The 23,456-nt window shown below is 41.9% G+C and overlaps 1 protein-coding gene across 2 annotated transcripts; it reads left to right on the top strand.

Moving 5' to 3' along the window:
- Positions 1–3,960: 3,960 nt before the first annotated feature.
- Positions 3,961–23,328, top strand: LOC146509822 (uncharacterized). 2 transcript variants are annotated; one of them, XM_085173942.1, is made up of 7 exons: positions 3,961–4,207; positions 8,036–8,180; positions 8,393–8,495; positions 9,401–9,439; positions 9,536–9,577; positions 10,939–11,230; positions 17,325–23,328. In XM_085173942.1, the coding sequence occupies exons 1-7, from the start codon at positions 4,021–4,023 to the stop codon at positions 17,546–17,548; spliced, it is 1,032 nt and encodes a 343-aa protein (XP_085030068.1). In that variant the 5' UTR covers positions 3,961–4,020; the 3' UTR covers positions 17,549–23,328. The 2 variants fall into 2 exon arrangements, with proteins under 2 accessions (XP_085030068.1, XP_085030067.1); XM_085173941.1 differs by having other exon boundaries at positions 9,398–9,439.
- The last annotated feature ends 128 nt before the right edge of the window (positions 23,329–23,456 follow it).

Below are 23,456 nucleotides of genomic sequence, written 5' to 3'. Positions count from 1 at the left end.
AATGTTTTTGCCCACAAAAATATCGTTTGTTTTTTTTTCTTTCTGTGCAACATTTCATCACTGTGTGCAATATCATATGTGCCAATGGTGGCAATATATGTATATCAATTAAATATATGATTACTATTTGAAAGCATATGGCTGAATTCCATGTTTATTTCTCATGAAGGAATTGTACGCCTTTATTTGCACACAAAGCTCCATCCTGGAGGAAAATATAGTAAACCAAGGTCTTAGCAGCCTGTTGAGTCAAGCAGTTCACGTACTTACTTTAACTTGAAATCAAACATTGTCCCTGCAAGTATGCCCCTCTCAAGGAAAAGGGTAAACTTGGCTAATGGTTTGTTCAAGGTAGACTGTAAACATACAATGGAGGTTTTTTTTTTGTTTCTTTGTTTTGTTTTTTCTTTTGTTTTTTTGTGAAAAGGAAAATTTAAAAAGAAGAAGAAAAAAAATCCCTGGAATCTCCATTTTAGCTTTAAGCTAAGAAAAGGTGCTTCAGTCCAATCCTCATTAAGGTGTATGGTGAACTGTCTTCAGTGGTTGTTGTGTGTAGCACTTTGCTTTCCCAGGTTAATGAAATGCCTGACCAATACTTGTTTAAAAATGATCTCAACAAAGAATGTTGTTCTCTTTTCTGTTACCTCTTTTTATTTAAAAAAAAAAATGAGGTTATTTGATTTGCTCATTTGGTTTTTGATGCATTAAATATAATTTATGTACATTTGACAAATTATAAAAAAAAGAATAAATTTAATTTACCCATGAGGGTGAAAAAAAATCTATATTCAAAATGTATGTGTTTTTCATGTTTCATTTCTTGTTGTGGGATGGGGGTGGGGGAAATCACTGAAAAGTCTGTTTAATTTTTATGTAGTGCTGTCTACAATGTCTGATTATACATTTGCAATGATACTAATTGCTAAAGCTTAATTTTACAGCCTATAAAATGCAAATTTTGCAATGGCGAGTACCTGATGACTCATGTCTTCTTAGAGATTTCTACAATAGTACTGTATGTGTAAAACAAGGCTGTAAAATAAAGCGTTACTTTGTTCTCTGACTATCCCGACTATGCAATTTGTGATCATCTGTATGCAACAATTGCTCTTCTGTGAGTTTTTCTGTTAATCTAAAAACTAAAGAAATTAGTCTTTATTGATCGTGACCCAACAGAACCTGCACATGTTTCAAGTTACATTTTTGTAATGATTGTTTTTCTTTCTTATTTTTTTTCTTTTTTAATACGTTTGGTGTCAGATTTAAGCTAAAAATCAAAGTTTAAAAAAGAGCTTAAAAAGTTGCTTCCAAATGTTTTTAGGATGCGTCTCACTATTCTTGAGTTTATAGCTATTTATAAGTAAAACTGATTCCCTGTAACAAGTTGAAGTCTTGGTTTAATTCTGTTAATAAAATGAAATGACATAGAAAATGTTAATTATCATTATGTAAATTCTGAAAATTGGCCAAGTGATATCAGCAGCACCCTTTGGGTTGCTTCTAGGTCCTAAATCATGGAGCATAGAGGCAGATTTATTTCTGGGCCATCCACACGGAGTACCTTTGTATTGCTTCAACCATTCTCCTCCTATCAGAAGAACCCACATAAGAGTAAATACAGTATAACGAGCTGGGAGGTCCATTCTCTAGACATGCCCAAAGGTATTTCTCCAGGACATATGTATGTTTGTGCTTTGTTGTTAGTTGATAGTCCCAGCCTGCCAGATGGGATGGAGGGTGAAAAAACTGAAGTCGATGTGCTATACCGAGATTGACTCCAGCCCAGATGCCAGCTTACACTCCGACTTTGCTCCTCATCCCAGAATCTACACAGAGAACTGGTCTCTGTCATCACAGCATGATTATAAAGCATCCAAAAAAGAATAAACCCCATTTAATCAAACAAAAAATCTCTTATTAAACATAAAACACATTGTAATGTGTTCTGATGGTGTTTAGTCTGATCCAAGGTGCCACACTTTGAATCTATGAGAGAACTTACATTTTATTAATTTTGAAGCATGACCATTATCACATGAGCACTTTGCCACCGCTGACTATAACAAATTGCTTGCTACAAAAGCATCCTGCCCCTCGTTACCTTTTAGGTGCAGGTGTCTGCATGCATTGTATATTTACGCTGTTTTGCAGTCGAAATTTATGGAGCCATGCGGTCAGTGTGCATAAGTGCTTATGCACAATTTTTATTCAGCTTTCGTTTAGTGCTGTAGTTTAAGGTAGTTGAGCACTGGCTTGGATGGTGACGTAATCCATGGCAGGCTCCTTTTCTTTTCTTTTTTTAAATCACAGCAATTGCCTTAACCAGTAGAGGCCGCTCTTTACCTAAAAATGAGTGGCTCATAAGCAGGAGGACAGTTAGCTGAGAAAATTTCCTCTGGCTTGAATGTGCAAACTATTAGCAGACATGGTAAATTAAACAGCAAACAGTTACTTGCATAATGCTAGAAGGCACATCGGTTGTTTCACATAATGCTAGAAGCTGTGCTAAAGTTTTGGGTAATGCTAAACGCGAACGTTAGCAAATAGCATTTCTTAATTAAAAGGCGTCGTTAAAAGGGAAGAAAATACAGGAGGAAGAGAGCTAATTTTTCTTTGCTGTATTTTTTTTTAATATTATTTGTGCAGAATTATATGTGTAAGCGAAAATGTTTTGAATATATGGAAAATACGTGTGTTATGAGCATGAACGCATGCCTTTCTTTCTAGCTATTTAAAGTGTGAGTTCAGCTTCCTGAGACCAACTCAGGAAGTTGAAATGTAGCCTTAAATGTAGCTTTAGTGTGTATGTGTGTGAGAGAGAGAGAGAGAGAGAGAGAGAGGAAGGGAGAGGGAGGTAAAGAGATTATGGAATGCTGTGATGTCATCAGCTCAGTCATACACACAAAGACGAGGAGGACCCACAGGCGCTGTGACTCCCTCAGCTCAGTTAGCATACTCTGCTGTGGAGCGGCTGTCTACATCCCACTGTGAGTACTTCAGCAAATTCTAACCTTCTCTTACAACTCCCTTTTTGTTTTGTAGCACTCATTTTCTCCACTTCACCCCCTCCCCCCTGTTTTCTTTGGTTTCCTTCTCTGCACCCTGCGGTGTGTTTAGCAGACACCAATCTGTATTCCACCAGTGTGATAGTTTTCAGTCTGAGACGAGCTTTCTTTCCCTCCAAGTGCTGCCTATGTGGTAGCCATTGTTTAACTACCCACTGTGACTGGAGGAGTCCATTTCAATCCTCTTGTTAGACAACCTGGCTCTCGCTGTCCAGTGCTATGACCCAGATTTTTATCCCTCATTACAACCGGACACTGGCCATGTTTTAAAAAAAGAAAAAAAAAGGTGGGGGGCGCTATCTTGTGAGAGTTTTAGAGAGAAACGAACATGGTTTTTGGGGAGAGGAAGGAGCAGGGTGGGACACTGATGTCAGAAGCAGTCCCATTCCTTTGGAATCTCCTCCCATTCTGGGTAGCAGACTTTCTGTAAAGTGTTGAAATTGGCTTTGGGCTCTTCCGTATTCATGCAGGGAAGGACAAGACAACTGCTTTAAACAGATATTTCTACGAAATAAGAAAAAAAGTTTCTTAAGAAAATATGTAAGACACTGCAGCTTTGAAAATCATGCAAGATGATCTTTACTGTGTGTTTTGTTTTGTTTTTCTCATAGATTGTGCCAAAGATGACCGCCAAAGAAATCTGACATCTTGATGGGGAAACTGAGCACAATATAGAAAGGAAGCAGGATTTGTGTGTGTGTGAGAGAGAGAGAGAGAGAGAGAAAGACAGTCTGTATGAGTGAGATAGTACAGCTTGTACAAAAGCATGTGTAGAAAGAGCAAGAACCTTAATTCATGACTTCAAGAGTGACTTTAGGGGCAAACAAGAAGCTACAAAAGTCCTCTGCTGACATGACACCATAAATCATCCTTACACACTGTGCACTACGAGAAGCAAGCTTCAACTGCTTGCCAAGTGGTACCAGGTTAACGCACCAACCATTTGGTCGCCAACATGCTGCAGCAGATCTTAAAGGACATGTACATTGACCCTGAGGTGCTGGAAGCCCTCAACGAAGAGCAGAAAAAGACACTGTTCCTGAAAATGCGCCAAGAGCAGGTGCGGCGCTGGAAAGAGCGGGAGGAGAAACTGGAGAGAGAGGGGGGCGACGCAGAGTCCAAGAGAGCAAAGCCAAGAAAAGGTAACCACACTGAGTAAAGACTCTTCATCAACAACCACAGCCTTTTTTAATCTTTCCTCTTCCTGTTTATCTCAAACCTGAAGCTGCAGGGTGCAGCTTCAGGTTTTTCAGGCACTCCGACTGTCACGTTTTCACAAAGGTTCCACAGAAAACCATCTGTTCTCTTCTGAGCAAGCGCTTTCGGAGTCCTTGGAGTTGAGATATTTGCGTAGTGTGCTGAGAATTACCCGATAGAGCGTTACAAAGCTTGATAAGGGAACCACTGAAACATGTGTACGTTGGCTGTGACAGATATCCTAAGCTGCTGGAGTTTATTATATTATATTATCTCAACAGCTGTTTGTCAAAACACGAAGTGAGCATCAAAATAATATTTTTTTGTTTTGTTTTGTTTTGGGGTTGTTGTTTTTTTTTTTTTTTGGGGGGGGGGGGGTTGTTTTTCTACAGCTTAGGTCCTAAACTATTGCAGATCTTTATTTAAATATCTGTTATAATTGCACTTTTTTATTAAATGCTTCACCCTCCACAAGGTGAAAATAGTTTGACCGTATGGTCTAATTTCCTTGTCTTCTGAGCCTCATTCACACAGACAGAAACTCTAAATTAGATCATTTTATTTCCAATTGAAACATTGCAATGTTAGGTCCCAGATGTTGCTCATATCTGGAAATCTGTGGTTGATGGCAAATAAATGTCAGAAGAAAACATCCACAGGACAGGAGGAGATGGCAAAATAACAGCCCTGTCGGGAAATTTACAAGTTAAACAAAGAGAACATGTGTTTATCAGGTGCTGACATAAGATATGATTACAAATACTGTCTTTTTCCTCATATATGGTAAATTCTTTTGCTCAACCTAGGTGGTGAGAGTATGCATGGGAAAAACAAAACAAGCAGAAACTCAGGAAGCTGCAAGCCTGTCGTGAAACTGGTTTGACAAAATCTTGCGTGTCTGCATTTTCTCTTGTACGTCTTTTGTATTAAGGACTTCTGGAAGAAGGGCGTTGCGTAACGACACGAACATAACAAATTGCTCTATCACCTTAATCTGAACAACAGGGGCAAAGTTAATTTATTTGGATGAGTGCAGCAGTTACTTAAACCACAATGATATCACAGCATGACTTAAAGCCAGTTGGTGATTGACACAGTGATGTGTTCTGTCTGGTCTTGGTTAATCAAAGCACTTTCTATCAACTGTGGTACAGAGCGAGAGAACAATGCACTGTGTCTTAATGACCAGTGCAGCCATCTCTAGGAGGCTGTAGGTTGAGAACACATGGTTACAACTCTTCTCCACAAACACGGCTTTTTTTTTTTCTTTTTCTGTCTTGCGTGTAGAGGAAATGGTGGATAGTTGATGTAAAAATAGGACATGAGTCAAGACTCAGGCCTTTAAACAATTAGCAGAGTCTGAAATGGGAAGTTAGCAGGAAATGTATGTGTTTGAAAAAGAAATGGAGACTTTGATTTTTATCTGGATGGTCTTGTGGGAGAGCTGAAATGCCAAATGGGTTTTTAGCCACAAAATGAAGCTCAGAGCCCACTCAGCAGTTGGTCTTGCACTATTGTGTTTTCCATTAGTTTTTGTTTTTCTGTAGTTTTCCGGTTTTGCCTGTTGATTCAGGTTAGATTTGGTTAGTTTCCAGTGCAGGATATGCTTGTTTTGATTTTGTTGTTGTCGTAGGTCTAATTCGGTTTGGTGGCACTTTTGAAATGTCTTATTGTGACAAGGAGCGCACTTGTCAGACTGGAGGATTAAAGAAGTTCACAGAAGTACATTAACACAATACAACACAACAATACAAACACATGACTCACAGTCACATATAAATCCTAGTCCAAAATAAAACACACGCAGCAGTGCCTTATTGGGCTGTTTGTTCTGACGTCAGACTGAGAGAGACTAAAACTAAAGACATTGCTATTTTTTTTACTTTTCTAAGTACAATTCTGTTTCTGGAAGTACTTTTTTGGTTACCACAAGGTTATCCTTGTGGTAATGAGTGTTTATGTGCTGACTTTGACTTTATGCTGCCCTGTTTCTGTGCCTTTGTTTATGTTGTACTTAGACTGGTGACATTTACACAAGGCGGGAAAAACTGATTAGAATCAATGATCTTGTTCTTCAGCAACAGATAGTTATTTCAAATACAGATATATTCTGTTTATAAGAAAGTGCAACACATTCTTGGTGACGGCAGTGGAAATGCCTCTTGTACATTCTGTCATCACATAAAATGTACCATCCTTGTACTCAGATGACTGGGTTCATGTCATGTGCGTCTGACGATTGTTTTGTGGCTTTTGCTGTCAGTTTTTGTTGGAAATGTGTTTAGAAGTATGTTCTGACGGTTGCATCATGCTGGTATGCCCTGCTGGAATGTGATCCACAGGGTTGGCTGGCAAAACCAGTTCACTATGAAAGTAACTTCTCAGTGCTCCAAACATAGTTACAAGGATGTGACATGTGGACCGATGACAAATTAAAGGAAAAAACCAACTCTTGACGTGTACTTAAATCCAGTGTCTTTGTTTTCTTGGTTGGCTCACTGTGGGTCCATGTTTTCCCCTTACACAGATGGGTGACTGCAAATCAATACAAAGTTGTTGTTTTGAGTGGTCATATTTAGCCTGTGACGAATATCATTTATATTCTGATAGCAGTCTCGACTCCAGGATAACAAGACAGCCCCAGGGCATAAAGGATGAGTGAGTGGGTTGATGAGTGTGAGAATAATGTGCGTTTCAGTTCAGCTTTAGTTATATAACACCAGTTCACAAACAAGTCTTGTATTGTAATTTAGACAATATTAGAGAGAAAGAGAGGGCCTAAAATGAGACTATCCACTATGAGCACGCGCTTGCCAATGGTGGGGAAGAAGAACCATCTTAACAGGAAGAGACCTCCAGCAGAACCAGGCTCTATGAACTATGAGGTCTTTAAGAAGGCAACCTGAATTTTATAATGTTGCCTAAAGAGCTCATGTACAGGATGAAAAGCATCAGTTCTAAAACAAGTGTAAGTGTTTGCAGCTTAATAACCTTTTATCATGTGAGAAAGACTTGTCATTTACACACACACACACACACACACACACAGACAAATATGTATCTCCATCTAAGTAAGCGCTACAAGTCTGTTAAATGTTGTGATCACTGCAATATCAGAGAGCTGCAGTAAAATCAGTGAAGACAAAGCGATAAGTCAGGAGCCAGGAGGGATAATCACAGGTAACTTTTACTAGTGATCTTTTAAGTGAGCCGCGTTACCACACAACACAATCAGGTATATTTAGACTTTTCTTTTTTCAGGCGTATATTATATTTGGTTGGAAGCCACTGACCCCATCTAGAAAGCAAAACAGCAGAATGAATATAATAAATCAATAAATAAATGAATAAATCATCATTTATAAATCTATAAATTATTTTCCTTGTGGCCTTAGACCACAAGGAGAATCACCAAGACTGGACTGTGATTAAGAATGTCTTTAACCAGCACTACAAGTTGTTATGTGAGGGTCAAAGTATGCTTATGTTCATCACTAGTTATCAATGTTAATAAAACATTTCAGAGTAATCGTTTGAAAAGTCAGGGGTGGGCCTTCTAAATAGTCTATTCAATATTTCATCATTTATTCTGTTGTGTTGTTTTGATATAGCCTTAAAAGATTTGTAGGCATATCCCACATTCACAGTTATACACTTTTTTTTTTTTTTTTTTTTTTTTGACAGGTTCACTGAGGGAAATTCAAAAGCACTTTCAGTTTTGTTTCAGTAGCTAGTTGACTTGTAATGTTTAAGTGTTTTCGTGTTTTTAACAGCCAACAATAAGAGTGTCAGCTGGCAGCTCGGCCGGGATGGGGACGTGGCGGTTGTTGTGATTGGGGAGGTGGATGAGCTGAGCTCCAAATTCATCTGCTCAGGATTTGGAGAGAAGAAGACTCCAAGCCTGCAGAACAACACGAGGTAATACACATTTGTAATACAAAACAGACAGTGATGGTTTTGTTTTTTTAAATAATTAAGATTAAAGGCAGAGAACAACGTGTAACACAGAAGAATCCGTGTTTCAGTTTTTGGTTTTTCTGTTTTTTTGTGTGCATGTGTTGCTAACAGACTGTCATTTAAGGAGATTTGGTTGGGTTTTATACGTGACACATTCTGTTTATGTTTTCCAGCCATCAAACTATACTGAAGGACAGAAAAAACACGGAACCTGTCAAGACTGAGAGGGAGAACCTCCTTTCTAAAACGCAACCCGACGTCTCCCTGAATCTAAAGGTGTGTGTAGCTGTCTGTGATCCTTAAAAATCAAATCATTTTGGTTGGAGAAAAAAAAAAGTCATAATTTTTTTTAAAAATATTAAACACTGCTATCGCCTCTTGATTTAAATAAAAACATACGCCTAATAAATATGTTAAAGTTGATTAAAACATTGTGTATAATAAAAATGACTGAGATGGAGTGGCCTTTCAGATCGACATAAAATAAAGTTTCACGGTGCTCTTTATCTCTTATCCATTCAACTCAATATTTCCATCTCAATCTCAACACTGTGGTGGAGTCATTTTCACTTCTCATACCCGCAGAGCAGTTTGTGGAAACTTTCCATTAGGTTCTTGAGCATAGCTGGTGAAAATCAATCGCTGCCCTGTTTCTGTGTCAAAATAATGTGCTGATGATTTCTGACCTGGTGATATTTTAGGTGTGTGTGTATGTGCACAACAGTGCATTTGTTTTGGTGTCTGTGTGTGTACGAGTGCGTGTTGGGGTTCTAGTGGGTGCCTCTTTTCTTTTTTTTCCATGCTATCTCAAAAAGAGATTTGCTGTGTTGTCATGGCAACCATGCACACACTGAGCCACAGCGAGCCAGCGTACACGGTCTCATCTGGCCTGACCATGATGTTTCTCTAAAGCTAAAGCTGCTTGCTGCTCATGCAGTGGAAATAAGAGCCCATCATTGTTTGGCCTGCAGAAACAAAACCACCGCACAGATGTGTTTTTTTTCTTAAAAGCAACTTTTAATTTGAAATATATTCACACAATTACGTATTTTATCTCATCTCTATTTCTTAAACTCCTTTAAGTATAGATTTAAGAACTTATTCCAAGCACTGAACTCTAAAAGTTGAGGAAGATGACGTGTCGTCATCAGTACTAATTGTGTCTCTTTCTCTCCCAGCAGGGGAAATGTGAGGAGGCGAGCACTTTACTCCCTCTGCCGGTGAGTTGGAGTAACTGCCTGCACTAACAGAGCTGTGTGCTCTCACACTGCATCATGGCCTAGATCACTCATGTAATGTCTTTGTTAAACCCACAGGTGTCAGTGAGCGAGCATTCACCGCCTACAGCAACTGCAAAGGTATCTGTGAATTAAAGTCATTGCAGGTGTTTTAATCTCATTCTAGCTTTTTGAAATATTTTTAAGAAAATAAATGTTTGCATACCTGTGCAGAAAAACACTTTTTAAAAGACGTGTTTCAGCAAGGTGCTGTATACGATGTGCAGTAAAATCTCTAGCTCTTTGAAGCACAACCACCACAGAGTCCCTATATGACTTTTTGTGGCAGTTCCACCCTCTGAGTCACAGGAAATGGTGGTTGGGGCCAGCTGTCCCCTCGCTCCCAGCCTCTCTGCAGATCATCTTTCTCCCAGCATTCTCCTTCTCTGTCCTCCCGCTTGTCTAAGCTGCCGCACCCCTCACAGTTCTCTCTCCGGGGAACAGCTGAACTGTCCTGTCCTCCCACTAGCTCCATCGCCGCTCCAGCCTTGTGTCGTCTGGGGAGTAGGCTTGCTATATCCCCTTGCTTTCTTCTTCTGCGTTTATGTGCATACGTGTGTGTGTGTGTGTGTGTGTGTGTGTGTGTGTGTGTGCAGGTGACACGCTTTGCAAGAACAGCTGAATCACAGAGACAAGGCAGGATTTCTGGACTGCCCTAGAACAGATGGTTGATGAACTTGATCAGGGAATTAAAACGCCAGAGATAGAGAATGCGTCAGTCGCAGATGGATGGCATTGTGGGATAGTCTCCTGAGGTTTGGGCGCGTGAGCTCTCCTCTGTTCCATTTTTTTCTTCTTTTTTTCCCCTCCTCTTTGCCACAGACAGAAATTTCTCTCCCTCACATCTTATATCCATACCAGCCTCTCTCCATTACAGGCCCCAGCACATCTTTGGCCCACCCCATGTGCACGTGGCAAGAAAGCATTCACACCTTAGGAGGTTTGGCAAGTGTGACAGCCAAGAATTCACAGCATAAGCCTTTCTTTATAGGATTCATAATTTGGTTGAATGCCTTGTTTATAGATTGAATGATTTGTTCCTGGAGGAGAAAGGAAACGGGGGCGCTTTGGTGATGTGGCTGTTGCTAACGCCGCTGCAGCTTTTCTCCAGTTGATTTAGAGAGCGAAGGAGTCGTCGTGAGGGAGGAGGAGAGAGTGAGATTGTTGATTAAGAAGGCGTAAGATCGGGAGGCAAGATTAGCAAGGCTGCTTGATTTTCAAGTCACCTTATAATTTTCTCTCCAAACATCCTTAAACTCTTAATCAGTGGTCATAGTTCTGCATGTTTCATTCCGGCACCATGTTGTCACTGGAGGATTCTAATTTAGTGAATCATTTATCCAATGATTTAATCAAACATGACAGTAATTCCACTGTATGTGAATTAGCTGTCAACACCGATCGCACTCCCCGCTTCTCTTTTGTCACTCCTCACTCTGCAGCTCGAGTTGAAGTCAGCCAATGCAACCGAGGAGAAGTCAGTTCCCCAGCCCTCCATCTGCTCCAGGCCTCCCATGAGAGGTAACGCTGTCAAGACGAGACCGGCTTCTGCAAATGCAGCACCAGACTATGTCAACACGAGACCTGGCCTCACAAATCTGAGGCTGGCTACTGCCGTGCCATACTCTTCTCCCGGCAGCGCTGTCAAAATAGACTCTGGCATGACGTCATCAACCAAAGGGAGCCTGCAGTCAAAAGAACCCCAGAAGCCGCAGGAGTCACCGGGTGGTAAAGGTGAGTGAATTTAACTCAGAGTTAAAAGCACATGACAGATCTAAGGTTGGAGCGAATTGATGACATGGTATTGTTTTAACCCCTGTGATGTACTGGGAAAACTGTATGGTGTGTCATCCATCTTTCACAGTATCAGGTGGGAGGGGCTTTAGACCCCTTCTACCTTTTTATTTTCTCGGTTTTCCTGTAATCCAATAAGCAAAAGCAGCCATACTGATTATGATCAGTGTCACCGTGGATAAACTAATCTAGATTCGTGGGAAGTCCATGATTCTTATTTCTGGCTAAGTTTCATTTGTTGCGGAAAGCCTGGACTCCAGTTTTAAACATATGGGTTTAAAATTGAGTTCACAACATGGTTACTGCCTTACGTGACAATCACCACCGCTCTCTGAGCCAGCCGCAGCTTTTTCTCTAAGAGTAATAATAGCTTTGGAGAGCCGAGCAGAACCAGTCTGAACAAAGTTCATACTAGATAAATTTCTCTGTGCTGCAGCAAGGAAGAAGGATTTATTTCCTGAAACCCGATGTGCTCGCCAAATAGTGCCTCAGCCCCCTGGAATCTTTATGGACTGGCAGAGTAAAAGAGGCCTGCCTAGAGGGGAAAAACGTACGCGACTGGGATTTGTCCCCTTGTAACATGTTGCTCGTGCACACCTGCTCTTTTGATAGCGTCTCTATTGTGATCAGTTTCTGTCAACAATTAATTTGTCAACAGCCGTGGCAATGCAGTCGACATTTGGTGGGACCAAATCTGCTGGATTTGAGGGTCCAATTCCCCCTCCCCCCCCAAAAAAAAATCTAAATGTGAAAACCAATTTCCTGATGGAAATTGGTGGCCAGCAGGGGTGTTTGCTCTGCTCTTCTCTCCTCTCATTTTTTTGCCACTCATTCCATCCTCTCCCTAGCCCTTCCTCTCCAGATCCTTTATTCTCCAGTCTTTTCTTCAGAGCGTCGTGCTAAGTTTGTGAGCAAATTCAAAAAAGAAGAAAACAATTTTTTGACCTTGATGGAAAATATCATGAGGTCAAGGAAAAATGTGAAGGAGAATTATCTGCCAGCAGTAAAACTAAAATATTAGTTCCCTAGAATAACTACTTAAAACTCAACTTGTTTTTCTGTGTTATTTCATGGAGGCAACATAAATGTGGGTAAAAGGGTAAAAATATGCCTTTGTTAAGTGGTAATTTAGTAATAACAAAGGATACCAGTAAAAAAATTAAAACAAAAGGTTTTGTAAATAATGCCCTATCTATCTTCCTGTGTCACTCTTGGCAAAAGTTGTTCTTTAAAGCTGCAATACTGTGCAAAGGTCTTGAGTCACTCGTCATTTCTTTATATTTTTCTAGGAAAAAGGGAAATGGGTTCAGCAAATTATTAAAATTCATCATTCAAATAAAAGCTTTGAAAGACCTCCAGAAAGCATGGAGAAATCTGGCTTGTTGAAACCAACATGGAACAAAATAAGGTGTGAAACGAGACTTTTGCACAGTATTGTATATTATATTAATTTTGTTTCAATTTGGGCTGAGATGAGGTCTTCCTGTTAGGGTAATGTATCAGTGTTTTTGTTTCTCTTTTAGTCTTTCATGGGTCTGCTCCTCTCGTGCAACTTTCCTTTTGTGCCAGTGTTAAATAAAATGGGGAGGTTTTTTTATGTTGTAGAGATGAACCAACTTCTTGTTTGAATCTTGCTTGAGTTATCGTTGTAATATCTAATATACCTGTTGGAAGCTCATGTACCACACAGTGACCCAGTTAAGTATAAAAATGGTCATTGTAAGGGTGAAGTTAGCACCATCCAGTGGAAATCAGTGATACTGTAGGGAAAGAAAAGTCCAGTTGAGCAGAAAATCTCATCTCCATAAAGGTCCCTCTGCTGGAAATATGCTTTCCCTACACCACGCTCTCACTGCAACATGAACTTGAAGGCTGGCTTCTTCCAGAACCATTTTTAAAATTTGGAAGAAACAAAGAAACCTAAATAAAATCCAAATTTTCCTTTCAACGGTGATTGCAGCAGTTTTATTGGGTCAATTTAAGTTTATACCAGGCAGATGTCGACAGTGTCAGTTTCCTTTAGAAAGCCATACAACAAAACCAAGTTCCTAGCACCTTAACAGGAACTTCCTCATAGCTGTGTGACTGTCTATTGGTTTAGCCACATGTTTTTAGCATTTTATATAAAATGGGTGAGGGGGAGAACAATCCTGAAAATATTTCCTGCCCCTGCCCCCCGCCCCTTTTTTTCTTTCAGTTCATTACAGATTTTTGGCGGTCAAACCCAAACACATGGGTTGACACACTCGTGAGAATGAGTGAGTGTGTTGTTGTTTTGTTTTTTGTTTTTCTTGTTTGTTTTTAGTTAAATGTGGATCTGGCTGCAAAGATGTATTGTAGAAGTTTGGTGGCATGTGTGTCTTCACCCACTTTGGTGGTTAGATTAGTGGCTACATCTATGCTCCCTGGGCGCTAGCACGACAGTGAATAAGAGCAAAATGTAGAGGGAAGAAAGGGAAAGGAAACCCAAAAGAACAGCTGGTGTGGTGGGAGTTGAGGTGGGTTGAACACAGTGCTGAATAAATGTGTTTGACTCCGGAGCAAAAATACTGACACAGTGTCTGTACTTGACAATGGCAGGAAGCTTGTTCCAACAGGAGGAGGAGGCCAACAAAGATGAGGCTCATGCCTCAGCTGTTTTCATTTGAATGCGGGTAATGACAAGGGTTCATGCATCCTGAGCAGTTACCGTGGCTCACGCCTCGCTTTCCCAAAGAATAACTAACTTTGTATTAGTGACAGTATAAATTTGGATTTACAGCTACAACAAGGAACATAAAACTCTGAAATCTAACACTGGAGCATTCATGCTGTAAATGTTTTACACAGGTAGACTGGATGTCATGACAAGCCAGTATGGTTTAGGCTAACCCAGGAGGATAAGACGGAATCCAATTTAAAAGTCTCAGGTTCTGGATATTGCCATTATCCCATGTTTGGCTTAAAAAGATTAAAGGGTTTACATTAGTCAGGTAAGAGGTTGGGTAAGAACAAGAGTATCCAAGTCTGCATATCTCGAGAAAAGCAAAAGAAAATCTTGCTATACATGGATCGAGTTCCTGGATCCAAGAGGATATGAATGCAGATCAGTTTGTGATATTTTCTTGAAAACAATAATAAGACATTAACCCCCCCCCCTTCTTCTCCCCCCCCCCCCCCCCCCCCCATATTTCAATTAGATACCTACCTGTGAAGATGTGGCATGAAATTCTGGGCCAAGTTCCACCTCTGCTAAAATGTTTGAGTAATCCTGCTAATAAACAGAGAAACAATGAAACCAAACCAACCACAAAACCTTCTTGGCAGAAATTGCGAGTGAACAAATAAAATGGCAATTAAACCCTGGTATTTTTCACAGTGTTGATGTATTTATAACAAATAATCTGGTAATTAATGTTGGTGAGAAAAATCCATATTTCTCACCAGTTTTCTCTTCAGTTTCTTTTGGCAGGAAACAGACTTTTTTGGAAACAAACAGGTGTAACATCTGCGTGGAGAAAAAAAAATCAGTTCATGCTTGAAAACGTGAACACGGAAAGCCTGTAAATCTGAAAATGAGTCTTACTGTTAACTGGGACTCTGCACAAAAAGTGAAACCTGTGTTGCCTCACAGAAAGAGGTTCCTGGGTTTGGACCTGTCCTTCTGTGTGGAGCTTCACCCTGTGATCGCGTGGGTTTTCTCCTCTTATGTGCTAGGCCCATTTTGGCAGCAAAAATAAATCCTGAATCTTGAGATTTGTATTTCTTAGTTAAAGTTATAAAAACTGTTAACACTCCAGATAATGAAGATAGGATGGCAGAGCCGGTGCAAGAAATAAACCTATATATGTTGAGACAGTCCATATGATTTGAGGATAGTTTCAAGAACATCAAAGTCTTCTGCAGCTAATACATGCACGCGTGTTTTTGTGTTTATAACTCTTCCCTGTGTCTCCGTCCGCTCTCCTCTGGCTTCACCTTCAGAGGGAAGGACACACATTCCAGCGCTGCTTTCCGACTCTAGCCCTGGGCGACGCTCAGCCAGAGCTGATAAGTGACAGGGGCCCCAGCCCCCATGCAGGAGCTTGCCCCAACGCTTACACACACACGCCACACACACACACACACACACACACACAACAAGCGCACCTACACCTCTCCTCCTCCCCACCCTTCAGTCCACAGACGTGCTGCTGGGGAATTCTGCCCTCTGCCCCACTTCTGCCCCCCACCTCCCACCCAAGTCCTCCACCCACGCACCCCTCCTCTTTCTCTGCAAGACATGTGGACGTCTTTAAAGAGATAGATTAGTCTTTAATTTTTGTGCTAGCCTGATCATTGACACTTCTTCCTGCCCCTCTTCTTTGTCCTCTCTGTACATTTATGAGCTGCCCCGGGACGTGATGGGTGGCATCTTGAATGCTCGATTGGGAGATTAATCAATCTCAACAAGCAATTCGTTGCAGAGGTTCTCTTTAATTTAAATAGGTGTTTTCGCAGGTAGCTTTAATGACTTGTTTCGGCGGACGGACAGAGCTCGGGGTGCAGCTGCTGAGGAGAGTTTCATTTAGTCCCTGCCCATACACCAATCCTCCCTCTCCTGCTCTTTCTATCTCTCTGTCTCTATTAAGCATTCCACTCCAGACCTGCAGGAAGGCTCTGAGCTCAAAAAACTCTCTGGCCATGAGTGTGTGTGCGTGCCCGCGTCTGTGTGTGTGTGCATCTGTGTGTGTTTGGTGCGTGCCTGAATGTGTGTCAGCCTCAATTGCTGGAGCCTATCCAAGGTTTCCGTGGTGACCACACAACACAACGAGACAATCAGAGGCAAGCCCACGAAACGCAGCGAGAGGACATTAACACAGGAACTATGGGTCAGGGGGCAGAGGAAGGCAGGGCAAAAGGAAGGTAGAGGGGAGGTGTTGGAGCCACGGGGAGAGGTGCACGAGAGAATGAGAAAGAGGAGCGAAAGCAGAGTAAACAGCAATAAACAATAACACAACCTTAAAGGCTACTTTAGGTCTCTCCCTTTCTTGCCTGCAAGACATCAAGAGCTTTAAAGGTTTCCTGGCCTCAGGAGTGCCCATGTGGTTTTGGCTGTACCTCACCTCTTTGTGTGTGTCTGTGTGTGTGCACACTATGCCGTGGCGTTAGTCAGCGATGGCTGCATGCGTGACTGAATCCATGTGCAGTGGCTGGGGGGGTGGGGGGTCTGAATCAGTGTTTATGTGTGCGAGAGCATGCACGGACTTGAACGTAACGTGAGAATGTGCATGTCTTTTGAAATTCAGCTGTTAGAAACTCTGTACACGCCTGTGTGTGTGTGTTTTCACTCTATTTTCTGCGTGTGCGCACGTTTGTGTGTGTGTGTGTGTCTGTAGTCACGCACACGGGTGCTCTCACATATCTCTGTCCCCCGGGGATGACGCTAAAAATATGTGGCTCCTCAAGCCTTCTGGTGTCTGAGCAGCGTCTGTCTGCTCTCCATTCCCGTCCCTGCGGCCCTCCCTCCCCTTCGTTCGTTACTCCTGTTCCCTCCATTCCTCCCTCAATTACACCCTCTTCCAAACACAGTACCTCGGCAACACACACGCACGCACACAAAAGCACAAACTACACCCAGCTGTGTCCCTACTACACTTCCACTGAGGATGACCTCTGCTCAGCCGTAGCGGGATAAAGGAAAGCGAATGAAAAGGAGAAAAAAAAGGCAGAAAAGGGTGAAGAGCGAGCTAACATGGCATTGCGGGAAGGATAGTGGTTGATTCCTGCTTGTCCAACAGCTACTGAACATAAAATCCTAAATAAGTGATTTGCAAAGCATTTAAGCCCCTATATCTAATTGAAAACTGTGAAGACGCACACAAACATCCCTCTATATATAATATATTTTTTCATTCTAAACTTGATACCTGGAACATGTGGCATGTTTACCACCATGTTGCATCATCTCTCCTTTAACAAAGCTGTGTAAGCATTAGGGAGCTAAAGAGATCGTGTTGCTGTGGTTTTAAAGGCAAAACGTAAACTGTTGTGTGTTGTTTTCTTTTTCTTCAAGATATCGGCGAATCAGAAAAGCTTCAAAAGGCTAGCTCAGAGGAGCCTTGGACGTCAGGGAGTGCACCAGTCTGCGCAGGGCGTGGCCGCGTGGCTCAGCTGATGAAAACCTTCAGTGTCGATACCGCTTTAAACCCTGCACATACCCCTTCCCGTGGGATTAAGCCACCCCTTCCCACAAAACCTAGCCACTTGCGTCAAACGAGCACACCTACTGTCAGGTAATCCGTACACTGGTGAACAGGCACCCACCCAAGCTTCATGCATCCCTGTGATTCAGATCACCTACTGTGATGCCTCATTCAGAGGCTTAAAGGGATGGACTCCAAAGGTGGTTTAGAAGTGGTAATGTTTGCATTGTTGCTGTCACTCTGAATGCACAGTGATGGAAATGCTTGAATGTAATGGTTTTCTTTTATTGTTATTATGTTTTTTTGATGCTACAGTACTGTAAACACTCTTTAAGTCAAAAGAATTCCAAAGAAGTGGATTGCATTTGAAAGTTTTTAAACCTTTTTGCCAGGAAAATGATGGCGCAGATATTTTCAAATGAATTTACTTGTTACTGATGCTTTCCACTTCATACAAGCATGAAAAAATGTGCTATTTTTCTAAAACACAGTTTTTACTCTAATTCACAAAGCCCGCGCACACGATATTTACTGACACGTTGCCTTTTCTTTTGATTGCTTATAAGACAGTTTACATTTGCTGGTGTGCACGCATGCCTGGTTCTGTTTTTCCTCCTTATTTCTGTCTTCTTGAAAAAAGAATGGGCATGGGGGGGCATGAGGGTGTGAAAGAAGGCACAGTAGGGGCCTCCTTTATCTTGCTGTCTCCTCCCTGGGAATAGTGTAGAGTTGTTTATTTGTCATAATGCAATGTATGTCTCCCTCTGCCACCTGGCAGGAGGCTCACTGCGACCTGTTGTGGACCAATGACAGTGCCAAATGCACTCATCTGTCACTCCCAGTGGATCAAATCCTGGCAAGTTAGACAGTTGCTGCCAAATAATCCAGCGTTTCATGTTTTTGAGCTGTGTGACTGTACTTTTTGCTTATTGTTTTTTTTGGTTTGTTTTTTAAAATTTTTCTATATGAGGAGTGAGATTTTGTGATGGGATATTTAACATTACAGCAATGTTCACTTGTAAAATGAGGGACATTTTTTTTCTCTTTTTTGATGTCAAGGTTTTGTGGTACAGTCAATGAAACAATAAAACTGCATAACTTGTATACCCGAGTCTTTTAAAGTTTGTGTGTGTGTGTGTGTGTGTGTGTGTGTGTGTGTGTGTGTGTGTGTGTGTGTGTTTACTCTCTTAAAAAAACCCTCTCACTCTGTCTCTGTTTATTCTATCTGGCAATCCTTCAGCTAATTTGCTGACTTAGCCTCTGAGAGCAACAGCCAATTTTTCGGGGTTCTGATGTAGCCACCAGATATTCAAGCCAAGAATGCTGTCCATTAGTCATTGTTTGCAAAGATTAAAAAAAACCCAAAACAACACTTTTAATGAAAGTTTGTGTTCAGTCTATTTTTGATGTAAGCTTTTCTTTTTAAATCTGCGCCAATGTGATTGGTCAGTTGAACTTGAACTAGAAACTAGCTACAACAGGTAACCAGTCAGATCAAGAAGCAAATAATCTTGTCCCTTTCCTACTAATTCTGAAATACTGGATAATTCTGTTCATAGAATTTATAGTTCAGCTAACTTTCATCACTGTAATCCCAATAAAAAAGAAATTAAAAAAATGTTTCATGTGGCATTCAGAGGGCAAAACATTTGAAATAATTATATTATTTAATGTAAAAAAAAAAAAAAAAAAAAAAGATTCTGTAACATGTAGGTTGCAGTTGGTGAACTGAGAATATCTGCCTTTTTTAGATGTCCAGCCTCAGCAAATATACTTGCATGCTTCACCAGGGTCAGTGTAAAATTTTAATTTCAGCAGCACAAGAGATACACCCACACGCTTGGTATCACTGTGCTCAGACATTTCTTGCTTAATTTCCAGTAATGCTCTCCAAGCCTGCAGATGAAATTCAAATCTTTGCAAAAATTGAGGCATATTTTCCCATTTGTACCTGCGATTTCCATTGCAGATTGCAGTTGCCTTGGCTAATGTTTGGCACCTGGCTAATCTGTTTAAAGAACATCCGCTGTAACAAATCAGCCAACTGGGGGGTGAGTAACAGCAACACTCCAGCACCTTTTAAGTTAATGCACCACTCACTTATTAATGGTGAGTTGCAAATTGCCCTCTGATGCCCTACAGTGCCATAATTAACAACATTTAGACAGGAAGTGGTCTTTGTCTGTGTTTTGTCCAGCAGAATAAAGTCTGGTACTGGATTTTAAGGCAGGAGGAGTCACAGGAGCACATGAGATGGAAGTAAAATAGCACACTAGTTTGGGGTGACAGAATTTATGTTTTTGTAATGTCTGGATAGGCAGCAACATGCATGCACAGGTCTACAAAGCAGAGCCCATGACTCAGCGTTAGCTCTATACTCTACAAAAGACACAGTGTAAGAGTGTCATGACGCTGCTGATTGATCGAGACTCCTTTCAAACACAAGCGCACACTGGCACCATTTTAACAAGTTTCATTACAAGCTATTGTATTAATTACGCTGAATACGTCAGAGTTTTTCACCTGGAACCAGATGTGCCTCAGATCCCTGAACACCTTGGAGAGACCAGCTTCTGCCTTAATGATTGTGATGACTTCAGATAGTAGGTGTGTGTGTATGCTGTGGGTTTTATTAACTTGAATTTAAAACTGTTCCAAAAATGGATAATGTAGGAAGACTGCATTCACTCTGCCGTACACACTGCTTGGTCTTTTAATCACTTAATCTAAGAACAGCAATGCAGTAATCGACAGAAGATAAGAAAATGTTGGTGTAGAGAATGATTACATTAGATAAGCATAGGTAATTAAGATAGTATGAAAAAGTGACAATATTAAAGTAAAAAAATATTCTTTATATGTATTTAAAGAATATTTGACGATATAATAATAAAGTTCATGTTTACCTAGTCTTGGTCACCCATTGGCAAATGCATTTCATTGTGTTTGTAGAATGATTTTTGCATCCGTCTGGGATATTTTAGGAGAGGAGCATGAATTCCTGAATGGAAATCTTTTGGAAAACTCTGCGACAGCAAAGATGGCCCACCCCTCAAAAAGCATGCAACAGCTGAACCAATAAACATGCAAGCCCCCTGTGTTGTTGAGCTGACACATGCACACAGCAGAGGTTAATGACAGTTTCAGCTAAGCAGTGGCAAGCATATCTGCTTGTTTCTGTAGTGAAGAAGTAGCTAAGTTTCCTTCTCATTTTTCTTTGCAGATACGTAGTAAGACAAAATTGTGGCTGCGTTTCAGAAGGAAACTTCTGAAACGCATTTTTCCTTCGGATAATCATTCTGTACTTAGTCTTTATGCCTGATGACTACTGAAATTTAAGTTGTGGCTCTCATCTCATTTATTTAAATAAGGGCTAATATTTATTAGAATGTGACTATTTTGTGAAACCAGATAAAATATAGCCTTAGGCCTTTGCTTATGCATCTGTTCTCACCTGATGTCTTTTGAACCAAACAATTTTTTCCTCCTGATTATGACTGTAAGATAATTTTCATATGATATGATGAGCTACTCTAATATTCCCATCTGGTAGTGCAAAGTCATTGCAAACAAAACACTGCTGTCTAGACTGGTGTGGATCTTGTATCTGCGTAGGCCCACACAGAGGGCAACAGTGTTCTCTCCTGCAGGAAAGTGCTTTATAACTTGACAAACGACCTGCGGGTCCACATCCAAATGTACTCCTCAATCAGGTCTCATCACCGAGGTCGTCTTTTAGGATTTACAGCACAACACGTCATGTAGCATGCATAGTAGGTTCTATTGTTCACGCTCTAGGTACTTGTGCAACACAGTGAAAGTGCTGAAGCACGCAACTGTGCAATGCCGCCTATAGATCTCCGTCCCTCAATGAGCCTAACAATGGCTGTGGCTGTTCTCTGATGCGCAGAGACATCGTCGAGCAGTTTCCAGGAGATATCTGTGGCGAGTCCCTTGGTATGCCCCCCACCCCCCTTGGCCCCACACACACACGCGCACACACACTTTTCTCTTCATCCACCGAGCGCGGCCACTGCTGTCGTCAGGGCCCTCCGATGGGAGATAAAAAAGAAGCTGTTGTTGTCTCCTTGCAGGAGAGATGGACGCCTGTTTCTCTCTCTCTCTTTCTCTTTTTTTTTTCTCTGCCTCACTCGTTTCACGCTCACACAAGGGGAAGTGAAGAGAGGAGAGGAAAGAGGGGAAAAAACGAACAATGTGGAGGAAAGAAAGAAAGCTATACTGCGTGCTGTGGCGTTCCACCACACCACCAATAACTCCCCCTCTCCTCCAGCACCAGCCCCATCCACAGCAACCCTAGTAGAGAGAGAGAGTGAGAGAAGAGAGGGGGGCCAGGGCCATGTGATATGGAGAGCATGCGGGCACAGCTTCACCCCCAGGCAGAATGAACGGGGGCCTGCTGTGTCTCTCCTGCATGATTAATCTGGCTGAGGGGCAGGAGGACTGCCACAGCCCTGCCTGCATTAACTCCCTACTCCCCAGGTCTGCACGAACCCACACACACACACAAACTCACACACCAGCTTTAGAACCATGGCAGGGATACAGGTTGCTAACCACACAATGCAGTGTGTGTGCATGCATGTGTGTGTGTGTGAAGAATAGTGAGTGGCAGTGAAGCAGATTCCTGTTGAGGTATCTGATTCTGAAAGTTGAACTGTATATTTGTCTGCGGCCAAGGGGCAGCGTCTCACATGTTATTCATGTACTGACACGACACTAAACCTTCTGCATGTTGCCAAACTGTAAAGACCACCATGATGCAAGGGTCATTGGTTTCTAGGTAGTTCTGGGTTTCGGTGAGTCATAGTCTCATGTGACCTCTGTCTCCCAGGCAACATTGTGGACGTTTCCTGGTCTTGTCTTTTTGCGTAATTCACATGAAGCAGATGGTCCAAGAAATGCGGCTTGCTCTTTAAAATTCTCCCTAAGAGTATCTGGCGTGTAAGTGGTCAAATTTTCAAATAGCCGTGACAGCTTCTTCATGACAGTACAGCAGGTCTGTGTTGTCTCTCAGTACCACGCTTTCGGCTAATGTAGACACTGTAACCGTCCTTCCCGAGGTACACAGCACTTTCTTTCATAGGAATGTTCAAGCCCTGGGCTGCTGTAAAGCAGGAAGTGTTGGGGAGGACCGGGTATTGTGCAACAGTGGAGACCAAGTACCAAAAGGCAGGCAGAGGGTTAACATCCTGCAGTACGCTCCACATTAACTGGAAAGGAATGAAGTGTCAAGCATGTTTTCACCACAGCGAGACGGTCAAAACCCTACCCCCTCCTCCTCCCACCAACCAGTCACCCCTCAAACCTTCTCCCCCACATCACCCGCATGCCTCCCACTCCCAACAGCCTCCCACAGCCATGACCAAATTATTTTCCAGCCTCCCGAGATTCGCCTTGCCAGACAAAAATCCGCAGCGCAGTCCTGAATCGGTGCGGAGCACACTCAGCCTCCCTTGTCTCTTGTTGCCTCTCTGCCACCACGAAGAAAATAGGTCTTCCTTTTGCCAACTTGGTCTGTGCATGTGTTTACTTGCCAGATGTAAACAGCTACCAGCCAAATGAGTAGCCTGCCTGCGCTTTTACTTTGAACAATGACGCGTTCAAAGTGCTGAAGTGTTTTGCAAAGGATTCATTGAATACAGGTATGAAAGTGCTGAATGAGCCGCAGAGACACAGAGAGGGAGGAAGCGCAAGACAGAGAGAAAGGACGGGCGCTCGGTGATTGAGAGAGTAAGTGAAAGGGGGGAGTAGAATGAGAGAGAAGAGAGACAGAACGAGGGAGGGAGAGAGAAAATAAGCCCCACCAGTGAGCAGGCCACACAGCCCTGCCAAACTGCTTGAAAAAAAAGCCCCCTCTGTTTTATTTATAGTGCACTGTATCCATGGCAACCAGAGAGGTCAGGCAAGCTGGGCCTGCGCTTCACCCTGCTCTGGGGATTAGGATTTCACAGAGGTTCTCAGATGTGAGGAAGGTGGGCTAG

The sequence above is a fragment of the Neolamprologus multifasciatus genome, chromosome 10 (assembly GCF_963576455.1).
Source record: "Neolamprologus multifasciatus chromosome 10, fNeoMul1.2, whole genome shotgun sequence".
Taxonomy (NCBI): Eukaryota; Metazoa; Chordata; class Actinopteri; order Cichliformes; family Cichlidae; genus Neolamprologus; species Neolamprologus multifasciatus.
The sequence above is the reverse complement of the archived record's forward strand: the minus strand, read 5'-3'. Positions and strand labels throughout refer to the sequence as shown.

Coding starts and splice junctions, on each gene's coding strand:
- LOC146509822 (XM_085173941.1), top strand. CDS start 4,021: ATGCTGCAGCAGATCTTAAAGGACATGTACATTGACCCTGAGGTGCTG. Junction 8,181..8,392: donor AGCCTGCAGAACAACACGAG/GTAATACACATT, acceptor TATGTTTTCCAG/CCATCAAACTATACTGAAGG. Junction 11,231..17,324: donor GGAGTCACCGGGTGGTAAAG/GTGAGTGAATTT, acceptor TTTTTCTTCAAG/ATATCGGCGAATCAGAAAAG.